Below are 12,452 nucleotides of genomic sequence, written 5' to 3'. Positions count from 1 at the left end.
TCCGCAGATGTTCGTGGCTTTAAGTCTCTGTCCTTATGCATTTCTCCGTGGCCGTGTGTGTGTGTGTGTGTGTGTGTGTGTCTGTGTGTGTGTGTGTGTGTGTGTGTGCGCAGAGCTTCCTCCTGTGTCCCGCTTGGTTACGTTCGCCCAGGACGGTGTGCTGTGGGTGGAGTGGAGCGGCCCTGCGGTAGAGGGTCCGCCGGTGGAGTACGTGCTGCAGTGGGTGTCTCTGCTGGACGGGGAGTGGGACTGGCAGAAGGAGCCACGCAACGCCACCAAGGCTTACGTCAAAGGTGAGCGACTCAGAGAGAGAGTGGTGTTGGCGCCTAGGTCAAAGGTGAGAGAGAGAGAGTGACGTGAGTGGTGTTGGCGCCTAGGTCAAAGCTCCACGTAATTCTCCCCATTCACGGTGTGCACTGAAGTGTGTTGGAAAGCTCTGTGCTGACTTCTGTGCTACAGCCAGCTTGAAGGGGTACCGAGACGTCTTCCGATCCTAGTGTGACCCCCTGACCTCTTGTGTGTCCAGGCAACCTGCAGCCCTTCGTACCATACAACGTGACCGTGGTCCCCATCTACCATCGGCGGTTCAGAGAGATGCACCTCAGACTGCCTGGGAAACCGGAAACAGTCGCCACGTATCTGAAGGAAGGGGGTGAGCATAGGGATATTGCTCTTCTGCGATTCTAGTCCCATACACTTTTTTGTCAAATTCAGCTAATTGCTCCTGATGGTCCTCTAGCTGTCCTTTCAGTGCACTCAGAAAAAAACTGAGTTGTTTGTACAAAGGTCAAAGGTCAAAGGTCAAATGTCAAATTGATTTGCTCAGAACCAAGCCATAAAGCATCCCAGCCAATCAACACAGTGCTTCAGGTGAACGGAAGGAAGGGGTATAATTTGATTGACGATTGTCGAGTTCAAATATCAACAACCTTTTGCGGAGCCAAAAATGAAAAAAAGCAAGCATTTCCTGTTTTAAATAATTGTCTGGTCACTGGACATTTTCAGTTACAAAGTCAAAGCTGTAAATCCATCAGTTGGTGGACTTTTGACTTTTTGACTGAGAACATTTGGACCCGTCCATTTAATCTGTAAACCTGTGCAAAAAGCCACATTTACTGCAGACAAAACCCCCCTGATGTTTCAGAGACCAGCACCCTCAGTCCAAGCACACATCAGGGTCACTAGGTTAAGGTATCAGGGTCACTAGGTTAAGGTATCAGTGTCACTAGGTTAAGGTGTCAGGGTCACTAGGTTAAGGTATCAGGGTCACTAGGTTAAGGTGTCAGGGTCACTAGGTTAAGGTATCAGGGTCACTAGGTTAAGGTATCAGGGTCACTAGGTATCAGGGTCACTAGGTTAAGGTATCAGGGTCACTAGGTTAAGGTATCAGTGTCACTAGGTATCAGGGTCACTAGGTTAAGGTGTCAGTGTCACTAGGTTAAGGTATCAGGGTCACTAGGTATCAGTGTCACTAGGTTAAGGTATCAGGGTCACTAGGTTAAGGTGTCAGGGTCACTAGGTGTCAGTGTCACTAGGTTAGGTATCAAATGGGCCACAGCACACCGCACACATCAGTGTCACTAGGTTAGGTATCAAATGGCAAAACCGGTCTTTAAAACCAGATGTGTGGCTGTTCTAGTGCCGGACGAGGCTCCAACAGCAGTTGTGTCGAGGACGTGGAAGAACAGCGCGGAGCTGGTCTGGAAGGAGATCCCTCTGGAGAAGCAGCGGGGGTTCATCACCCACTACACCATTATCTATGAGAGCAAAGGCGTGGCAGTCTGTGAGTGTTTAAATTTTTTATTTTTTTATTTTTGATCAGCAGAAGATCCCATTTGATCGCAGTGGTGTTGGCAGCACTCATTAGAATGAATGTGTTTGCATGAATCTGCAGCCGAGGGTAGAGGCGTCATGTTGGGAATGGGCTCTTGTACGTCTGTTTACTGTCATCTCATCAATTACAACTTTCTCTTCTCTTCTCTTCTCTTCTCTTCTCTTCTCTTCTCTTCTCGTCTCTTCTCTTCTCTTCTCTTCTCTTCTCTGGCCTGAATTGTTCTATTGTGTTCCCAGCGGAACCCGTGGCTCCATACGTGCACTCCCTCATACTGAAGAACTTGACCAAGGAGACAAACTACAAGCTTCACATCGTGGCCTGGACACAGGCCGGCTCAAGGATGAGTGACTTCTTCCACATGGTCACCCCAAAGTACGGTGAGTAAACCGCCTCCCCCTGTCCGTCTGAAGGAAGACTCCGTGCCTCATGTCAGAACTTCATCGAGTCGCCCTGCAAGCGAGCTCCAAATTGAGACTTTCAGAAATCTAAGTTGTTGTTTGGCTCAGCTGAAGACGAAACGAAATGAGGTTGTGCTAAAAGGAATGGGATAGGGGATGATGATATGTCTTTGAGGGTTCCAGTGAGGTTGGACCAGGTGAAGTGACATGATTCTAAACTCCTCTCATCTTTCCCCCCCAGATCCAGGGGAGATTGAGATGATTGTGGTGTGCGTCTGCTTTGGCTTCCTCTTCCTCACCATACTGACCATAAGGCTTTGCTTCAAGAACAAAGAGACGTGAGTCCCCTCCCTGAGCACACCACACCTCCCTGAGCACACCACACCTCACCACACCTCCCTGACCACACCACACCTCCCTGACCACACCACACCACACCACACCACACCTCACCACACCTCCCTGACCACACCACACCACACCACACCACACCTCCCTGACCACACCACACCTCCCTGAGCACACCACACCACACCACACCACACCTCACCACACCACACCTCACCTCACCACACCACACCACACCACACCACACCTCCCTGACCACACCACACCTCCCTGACCACACCACACCACACCACACCTCACCATACCACACCTCCCTGAGCACACCACACCTCCCTGAGCACACCACACCACACCACACCACACCACACCACACCTCCCTGAACACACCACACCACACCACACCTCCCTGAACACACCACACCACACCACACCACACCACACCACACCACACCACACCTCCCTGACCACACCACACCACACCACACCTCCCTGACCACACCACACCTCACCACACCACACCACACCTCCCTGAGCACACCACACCTCCCTCACCACACCTCACCACACCACACCTCACCACACACCACATCTCCCTGACCACACCTCCCTGAGCACACCACACCACACCTCACCACACCACACCACACCTCCCTGAGCACACCACACCACACCACACCACACCTCCCTGACCACACCACACCACACCTCACCACACCACACCTCCCTGACCACACCACACCACACCACACCACACCACCCTGAGCACACCACACCACACCTCCCTGACCACACCACACCACACCACACCACACCTCCCTGATCACACCACACCACACCACACCTCCCTGACCACACCACACCACACCTCCCTGACCACACCACACCTCCCTGAGCACACCACACCACACCACACCTCCCTGACCACACCACACCACACCTCCCTGACCACACCACACCTCCCTGAGCACACCACACCTCCCTGAGCACACCACACCACACCTCACCACACCACACCTCCCTGACCACACCACACCACACCACACCACACCACACCTCCCTGAGCACACCACACCTCCCTAAGCACACCACACCACACCACACCACACCTCCCTGAGCACACCACACCACACCACACCTCCCTGAACACACCACACCACACCACACCACACCTCCCTGATCACACCTCCCCACACCACACCTCCCTGAGCACACCACACCACACCTCCCTGACCACACCACACCACATCTCCCTGACCACACCTCCCTGAGCACACCACACCACACCACACCTCCCTGAGAACACCACACCACACCACACCTCACCACACCTCCCTGAGAACACCACACCACACCTCCCTGACCACACCTCACCACACCTCCCTGAGCACACCACACCACACCACACCACACCTCCCTGACCACACCACACCTCCCTGAGCACACCACACCACACCACACCACACCTCCCTGAGAACACCACACCACACCACACCTCCCTGACCACACCACACCACACCACACCACACCTCCCTGAACACACCACACCACACCTCCCTGAACACACCACACCACACCACACCACACCTCACCTCCCTGACCACACCACACCACACCACACCTCACCTCCCTGAACACACCACACCACACCTCACCACACCACACCACACCACCCTGACCACACCTCACCACACCACACCTCCCTGAGCACACCACACCTCCCTGACCACACCACACCACACCTCACCTCCCTGAACACACCACACCACACCACACCACACCACACCTCCCTGAACACACCACACCACACCTCCCTGACCACACCTCCCTGAACACACCACACCACACCACACCACACCACACATCCCACACCACACCACACCTCCCTGACCACACCACACCACACCTCCCTGAGCACACCACACCTCACCACACCACACCACACCACACCTCCCTGAGCACACCACACCTCCCTGACCACACCACACCACACCACACCTCACTGACCACACCACACCACACCACACCATACCACACCACACCACACCTCCCTGAGCACACCACACCTCACCACACCAAACCACACCACACCTCACCACACCACACCACACCACCCTGACCACACCACACCACACCACACCACACCACACCTCCCTGAACACACCACACCACACCACACCTCCCTGAACACACCACACCACACCTCCCTGAACACACCACACCACACCACACCACACCTCCCTGACCACACCACACCACACCACACCTCACCTCCCTGAACACACCACACCACACCACACCACACCTCACCACACCACACCACCCTGACCACACCTCACCACACCACACCTCCCTGAGCACACCACACCTCCCTGACCACACCACACCTCCCTGACCACACCACACCACACCACACCTCACCTCCCTGAACACACCACACCACACCACACCTCCCTGAACACACCACACCACACCTCCCTGACCACACCACACCACACATCCCACACCACACCACACCTCCCTGACCACACCACACCACACCTCCCTGAGCACACCACACCTCACCACACCACACCTCCCTGACCACACCACACCACACCTCCCTGACCACACCACACCACACCTCCCTGAGCACACCACACCTCACCACACCACACCTCCCTGACCACACCACACCACACATCCCACACCACACCACACCTCCCTGACCACACCACACCTCCCTGAGCACACCACACCTCACCACACCACACCTCCCTGACCACACCACACCACACCTCCCTGACCACACCACACCACACCTCCCTGAGCACACCACACCTCACCACACCACACCTCCCTGACCACACCACACCACACCTCACCACACCTCCCTGACCACACCACACCACACCTCACCACACCATACCACACCACACCACACCTCCCTGAGCACACCACACCTCACCACACCTCACCACACCACACCACACCACACCTCCCTGACCACACCACACCTCACCACACCTCACTGATCACACCACACCACACCACACCACACCTCTCTGAACACACCACACCACACCACACCACACCTCCCTGAACACACCACACCACACCTCCCTGAGCACACCACACCTCCCTGAACACACCACACCTCCCTGAGAAAACCACACCACACCACACCACACCACACCTCCCTGAGCACACCACACCACACCACACCTCCCTGAGAACACCACACCACACCACACCTCACCACACCACACCACACCACACCACACCACACCTCCCTGACCACACCTCACCACACCACACCACACCTCCCTGACCACACCACACCACACCTCCCTGACCACACCACACCACACCACACCTCCCTGACCACACCTCCCACACCACACCACACCACACCTCCCTGAACACACCACACCACACCTCCCTGACCACACCACACCTCACCACACCTCACCACACCACACCTCCCTGACCACACCACACCACACCTCCCTGACCACACCACACCACACCTCCCTGAACACACCACACCTCCCTGACCACACCACACCACACCTCCCTGACCACACCACACCTCACCTCCCTGACCACACCACACCACACCACACCTCACCTCCCTGAACACACCACACCACACCACACCACACCACACCACACCTCACCTCACCACACCACCCTGACCACACCTCACCACACCACACCTCACCACACCACACCACACCTCCCTGACCACACCACACCTCCCTGAGCACACCACACCTCCCTGACCACACCACACCTCCCTGAGAACACCACACCTCACCTCCCTGACCACACCACACCTCACCTCCCTGAACACACCACACCACACCTCCCTGACCACACCTCCCTGAACACACCACACCACACCACACCACACATCCCACACCACACCTCCCTGACCACACCACACCTCCCTGAGCACACCACACCTCACCACACCACACCTCACCACACCACACCTCCCTGAGCACACCACACCACACCACACCACACCACACCACACCTCCCTGAGCACACCACACCTCCCTGAGCACACCACACCACACCACACCACACCACACCACACCTCCCTGACCACACCACACCACACCACACCTCCCTGACCACACCTCCCACACCACACCACACCACACCACACCACACCACACCTCCCTGAGCACACCACACCTCCCTGAGCACACCACACCACACCACACCTCCCTGACCACACCACACCACACCACACCTCCCTGAACACACCACACCACACCTCCCTGAACACACCACACCACACCACACCTCACCTCCCTGACCACACCACACCACACCACACCTCACCTCCCTGAACACACCACACCACACCACACCACACCACACCACACCACACCACACCTCCCTGACCACACCACACCTCCCTGAGCACACCACACCTCCCTGAGCACACCTCCCTGACCACACCACACCACACCACACCTCCCTGAACACACCACACCACACCTCCCTGAACACACCACACCACACCACACCACACCTCACCTCCCTGACCACACCACACCACACCTCACCTCCCTGAACACACCACACCACACCTCACCACACCACACCACACCACCCTGACCACACCTCACCACACCACACCTCCCTGAGCACACCACACCTCCCTGACCACACCACACCTCCCTGACCACACCACACCACACCTCACCTCCCTGAACACACCACACCACACCACACCACACCTCCCTGACCACACCTCCCTGAACACACCACACCACACCACACCACACATCCCACACCACACCACACCTCCCTGAGCACACCACACCTCACCACACCACACCACACCACACCTCCCTGAGCACACCACACCTCACCACACCTCCCTGACCACACCTCCCTGAGCACACCACACCACACCACACCACACCTCACCACACCACACCACACCTCACCACACCACACCACACCACCCTGACCACACCTCACCACACCACACCTCACCACACCACACCACACCACACCTCCCTGACCACACCACACCACACCACACCTCCCTGAGCACACCACACCTCCCTGACCACACCACACCTCCCTGAGAACACCACACCTCACCACACCACACCTCCCTGAGAACACCACACCACACCACACCACACCTCCCTGAACACACCACACCACACCTCCCTGACCACACCTCCCTGAACACACCACACCACACCACACATCCCACACCACACCTCCCTGACCACACCACACCTCCCTGACCACACCTCACCACACCACACCTCCCTGAGCACACCACACCACACCACACCTCCCTGACCACACCACACCACACCACACCTCCCTGACCACACCACACCTCCCTGAACACACCACACCTCCCTGACCACACCACACCACACCTCCCTGAACACACCACACCACACCACACCTCCCTGACCACACCACACCACACCTCACCACACCACACCACACCTCCCTGACCACACCACACCACACCTCCCTGAACACACCACACCTCCCTGAGCACACCACACCTCACCACACCTCCCTGACCACACCACAACACACCACACCACACCTCCCTCACCACACCACACCACATCTCCCTCACCACACCACACCACACCTCCCTGAGAACACCACACCACACCTCCCTGACCACACCACACCTCCCTGAGCACACCACACCACACCACACCTCACCACACCACACCACACCTCACCACACCACACCACACCTCACCACACCACACCACATCACCCTGACCACACCTCACCACACCACACCTCACCACACCACACCTCCCTGACCACACCTCACCACACCTCCCTGAGCACACCACACCTCCCTGAGAACACCACACCTCACCACACCACACCTCCCTGAGAACACCACACCACACCACACCACACCACACCTCCCTGAACACACCACACCACACCTCCCTGACCACACCTCCCTGAACACACCACACCACACCACACATCCCACACCACACCACACCACACCTCACCTCCCTGAACACACCACACCACACCTCCCTGACCACACCTCCCTGAGAACACCACACCACACCTCCCTGAGCACACCACCCTGACCACACCACACCACACCTCCCTGAGAACACCACACCACACCACACCTCCCTGAGAACACCACACACCACACCTCCCTGAACACACCACACCACACCACACCTCCCTGACCACACCACACCTCCCTGAACACACCACACCTCCCTGACCACACCACACCACACCTCCCTGACCACACCACACCTCCCTGAGCACACCACACCACACCTCCCTAAGCACACCACACCACACCACACCACACCTCCCTGAACACACCACACCACACCTCCCTGACCACACCACACCACACCTCACCACACCACACCACACCACACCTCCCTGAGCACACCACACCTCACCACACCCATCTTAGTATATCGGCTCCTTCTCACTGGGTTCTGTCCTCCCACTTCTGTGTTTAATGGCACCTGGTTCTGTGTTGGTGACACCGTAGATTCTCAATCCTCTCGCCTAAAATAGCCTGATGGCTGCTTCAGGCTGATGGCTGCTTCAGGCTGGCCATTCTTTGGGCTACCAAATAAACATGCAACCTACATCACTATTCACCATATGGGCCTGATCAGGGCAGCTTCAGATCTCACATGTGTCTGTAAACTTTTACAGTTCTTCTGTGGACTTCATATAGCAGACTCTGCATTGAAGATGGAATCAGATAGAATGCATAGATGTAATTCCACAGAGAGTCATAAATGCCCTAATGCCTAAGAAGGTGGTTTACTGTGTCTTCTGTTTACTGTTTACTGTGTCTTCTGTTTACTGTTTACTGTGTCTTCTGTTTACTGTGTCTTTTGTTTACTGTGTCTTCAGGCTCAAGAAGAAGTTCTGGCCCCAGGTTCCTGATCCCTATAACAGCACTGTGGCTAAATGGTCCCCGGACCTATCAGCCAGGGTAAGCTCAGACACACACACACACACACACACAGACACACACACACACACACACACACACACACACACACTCCAAAACCATTGGCATTATTATGGAGTTGCCCCCTTTTGTAGCTGTAAGCACCTCCACTCTGCTGGAAGGCTTCACACACGAGTTTGGAGATTTTGGTGTGTCTGTGTGTGTCTGTGTGTGTGTGCCCATTCAGCAAAAGTGCATTTATGAGGTCATGCACTGATGTTGGACGAGAAGGCCTGGCAAGAATAGATGAAAAATGACAACAGAAATAAGTGCAAAAAACAGAAATAAATACAGAAAAAGACACAAGAATAGATGAAAAATGACAACAGAAATAAGTGCAAAAAACAGAAATAAACCTACAGATGACTGACGGGTGTTAAAGGTGGCACCCTATGGCCATACCATGTTTACAGTCACCAAAAGACGTATCCACATACTTTTGTGTGTGTGTGTGTGTGTGTGTGTGTGTGTGTGTGTGTGTGTGTGTGTGTGTGTGTGTAAAAAGTGCTTAGTAGAGCTGTTACTTGTTAGCTGGCTCGCCGTGTACCATGGAGAGTCTACCAGTAACACTGCACTGGTGTTTTATTTATTTATTTGTTTGTTTGTTTGTGTTTGTGTGTGGCTTGGCAGGCCGGTACACCCAAAGAGACGACGCTGGGTGACCTGAGCGTGGTGGAGGTGGACGTGTTCGACCAGAAGTCCCTGTGTGACGAGGACAAGACGTCGCTGCCCGCGCTCAAGAAAGACAAGTACCTGTCGGAGGAGCACAGCAGCGGCATCGGCGGCTCGTCGTGCATGTCCTCGCCGCGCCAGAGCGTCTCCGACAGCGACGAGGCCGACTCGGGCCAGACCACGGCCAGCACCGTGCAGTACTCCTCCGTGGTGGGCTACAAGGGCCAGACGCCTGGGGGAGCCGCCTCCTCCTCCACCGCTGCCTCCTCTTCCTCATCATCCTCCTCCTCCTCCTCTACCGCCGCCGCCACCCCAGCCCCGGCGCACACCTTTGCCCGCTCGGAGTCCACCCAGCCCCTGCTGGACTGCGAGGAGCAGCAGGAAGGCAGTGGGCAGAGCGGGGCAGGCAGGGGCGGCTCCTTATTCAGGAGGCCCCACGGATTCGGTGACGCCGACGGCAGCGGTAGTCCGACGCAGCTGCACCCGTCGGAGCAGGACGAGCAGGACTCCCTGGAGTTCTGTCCGGTCGAGCAGCCGCAGCCGCAGCCGCAGCCGCAGCCGGCCGACACCCACCTCCCCCGCCCGTCGTATATGCCCCAACAGAGCGGCTACAGACCCCAGTGACCCCAACCTGACCCCCACCCACCCACCCACCCATCAGACCCCGTCCCCTCCGTCATTCCCCATGCACGTGCCTTTGTTTTACTGACAGCCACAAAGAGACTTTTTTGCAAGTGCAACAGCAACAGCCATGAACTGACATCCATTGTTTTAATTTGTTTGTAATTCATACCCAATCATTGACAGCTGCATTTTTGCACTTCAATAGAAAGCAGCGTGTAAGCTTTTAGGGGCTGACAGACGATCCTGAGTCAAATGACATTTCCTGGTCCTCTCCTTCACCCCCCCCCAACCCACTCTCTGTTACTGGGCCTCACGTCCTGTCCCCCCCCCCCATATCAAAACAGAAAGGGGCAAGAGAGAGCAGCGGTCTTCCAGTGTTTTCCACGGTGTCGGCGCTTATGTCCTGACGATTCACGTGTTGTGTTGTGTCTTTGTCTTGTATACCTGTATAGTTGTATGTATGTATGCCTTGAGCCTAGCCAAGTGATTGTCCAGCAGTGATAGAGAAAGTAGACCAGTATTCATTAGGATTTCAGTGAAGATTTCCCCCCAGGAACTGTAGAAAGGTGAAGTAAAGGATTTACTTTTGTGAAATTTCTAAGAAAAGCATGAGACTTGACACAAGGAGTGCATTTACATTTTATTTTGCACACTATTTTCGAGGCGTTTTCTAATATTATGAACAATACCAGATGTCTAGGCTGAATGAAACTAACACATCACATCATGGGCATCGTGCCAGCGGGCATCATGCCAGCGGGCACCATGCCAACGCAAATGGGTCTGACATATTAAGGATGATGTATTTTTGCCCAAAGTTCACTTCATGTACACTGAGAGGTGAAATGGGTCTGACATATTAATGATGATGTATTTTTCAAGTGTACCTTATTGTCTTTGCCTTTTTATTAGCCTAACTTTTTGAGTGCATTTTTAGCCAGCTTATTATGGTCATTTGTTAAATTCGATGCTTTAGTTTGCACATTTTATTTTATCCTACATAGTCACAAGAGGTCAAAACCTTCTGTTGAATTATACTTCAAAAGTGAATAATGGTGATATACGTATGCAGTAGGAGAGATCTCACTAACCAAAGATGGTGTACCAGCCAACACTGTGCTGTTTATGGGACAGAACTGTTCAGATTACCTGAATGTTACTATTTAGGACAATTCCCAAGTCTGTTGCGAGGTAAGTCTGTTTTTCTACTGTGACCTTTGTTTTTGTGGTTTGTTGTCAAACATGTGCCTGTTTTTTTCTTCTTCTTCATCTTCTTCTTCTTCATCTTCTTCTTCATCATACACTACATGTAACATGGAGTTACTGAAAGCAGACACTGCTCTCCCTCTGCATGGCCTTGGACCATGTGTCCGTCTGACAGGGCATCCATTATAAACACTCACAGTGCTCAGCTGAAATAAAAATACAAAATACACACAAACACGACTCTGAGTTCCTGTGACGGTCATTGAGGAGCCTAGAAGAGCTTGTAGCAAAGAGGCCTCTCATTGGTTATGAGGAAGAGCTTGTAGCAAAGAGGCCTCTCATTGGTTATGAGGAAGAGCTTGTAGCA

At 54.8% G+C, this 12,452-nt stretch overlaps 1 protein-coding gene across 1 annotated transcript; it reads left to right on the top strand.

Annotated features, from left to right (window-relative positions):
- Positions 1-79: 79 nt before the first annotated feature.
- LOC116222992 (interleukin-6 receptor subunit beta-like) lies at positions 80-12,320 on the top strand (the record flags this gene model as incomplete). The annotated part of the gene is made up of 7 exons (XM_031578463.2): positions 80-293; positions 527-652; positions 1,640-1,783; positions 2,071-2,211; positions 2,474-2,570; positions 9,484-9,565; positions 10,214-12,320. Coding segments are annotated over 7 exons (1,470 nt in total), but the record flags the coding sequence as incomplete, so codon positions are not given.
- Between the last annotated feature and the right edge of the window lie 132 nt (positions 12,321-12,452).

Source organism: Clupea harengus, chromosome 12 (genome assembly GCF_900700415.2).
Source record: "Clupea harengus chromosome 12, Ch_v2.0.2, whole genome shotgun sequence".
NCBI classification, from domain to species: Eukaryota; Metazoa; Chordata; class Actinopteri; order Clupeiformes; family Clupeidae; genus Clupea; species Clupea harengus.
This window is presented reverse-complemented; position numbering and strand designations above follow the sequence as displayed.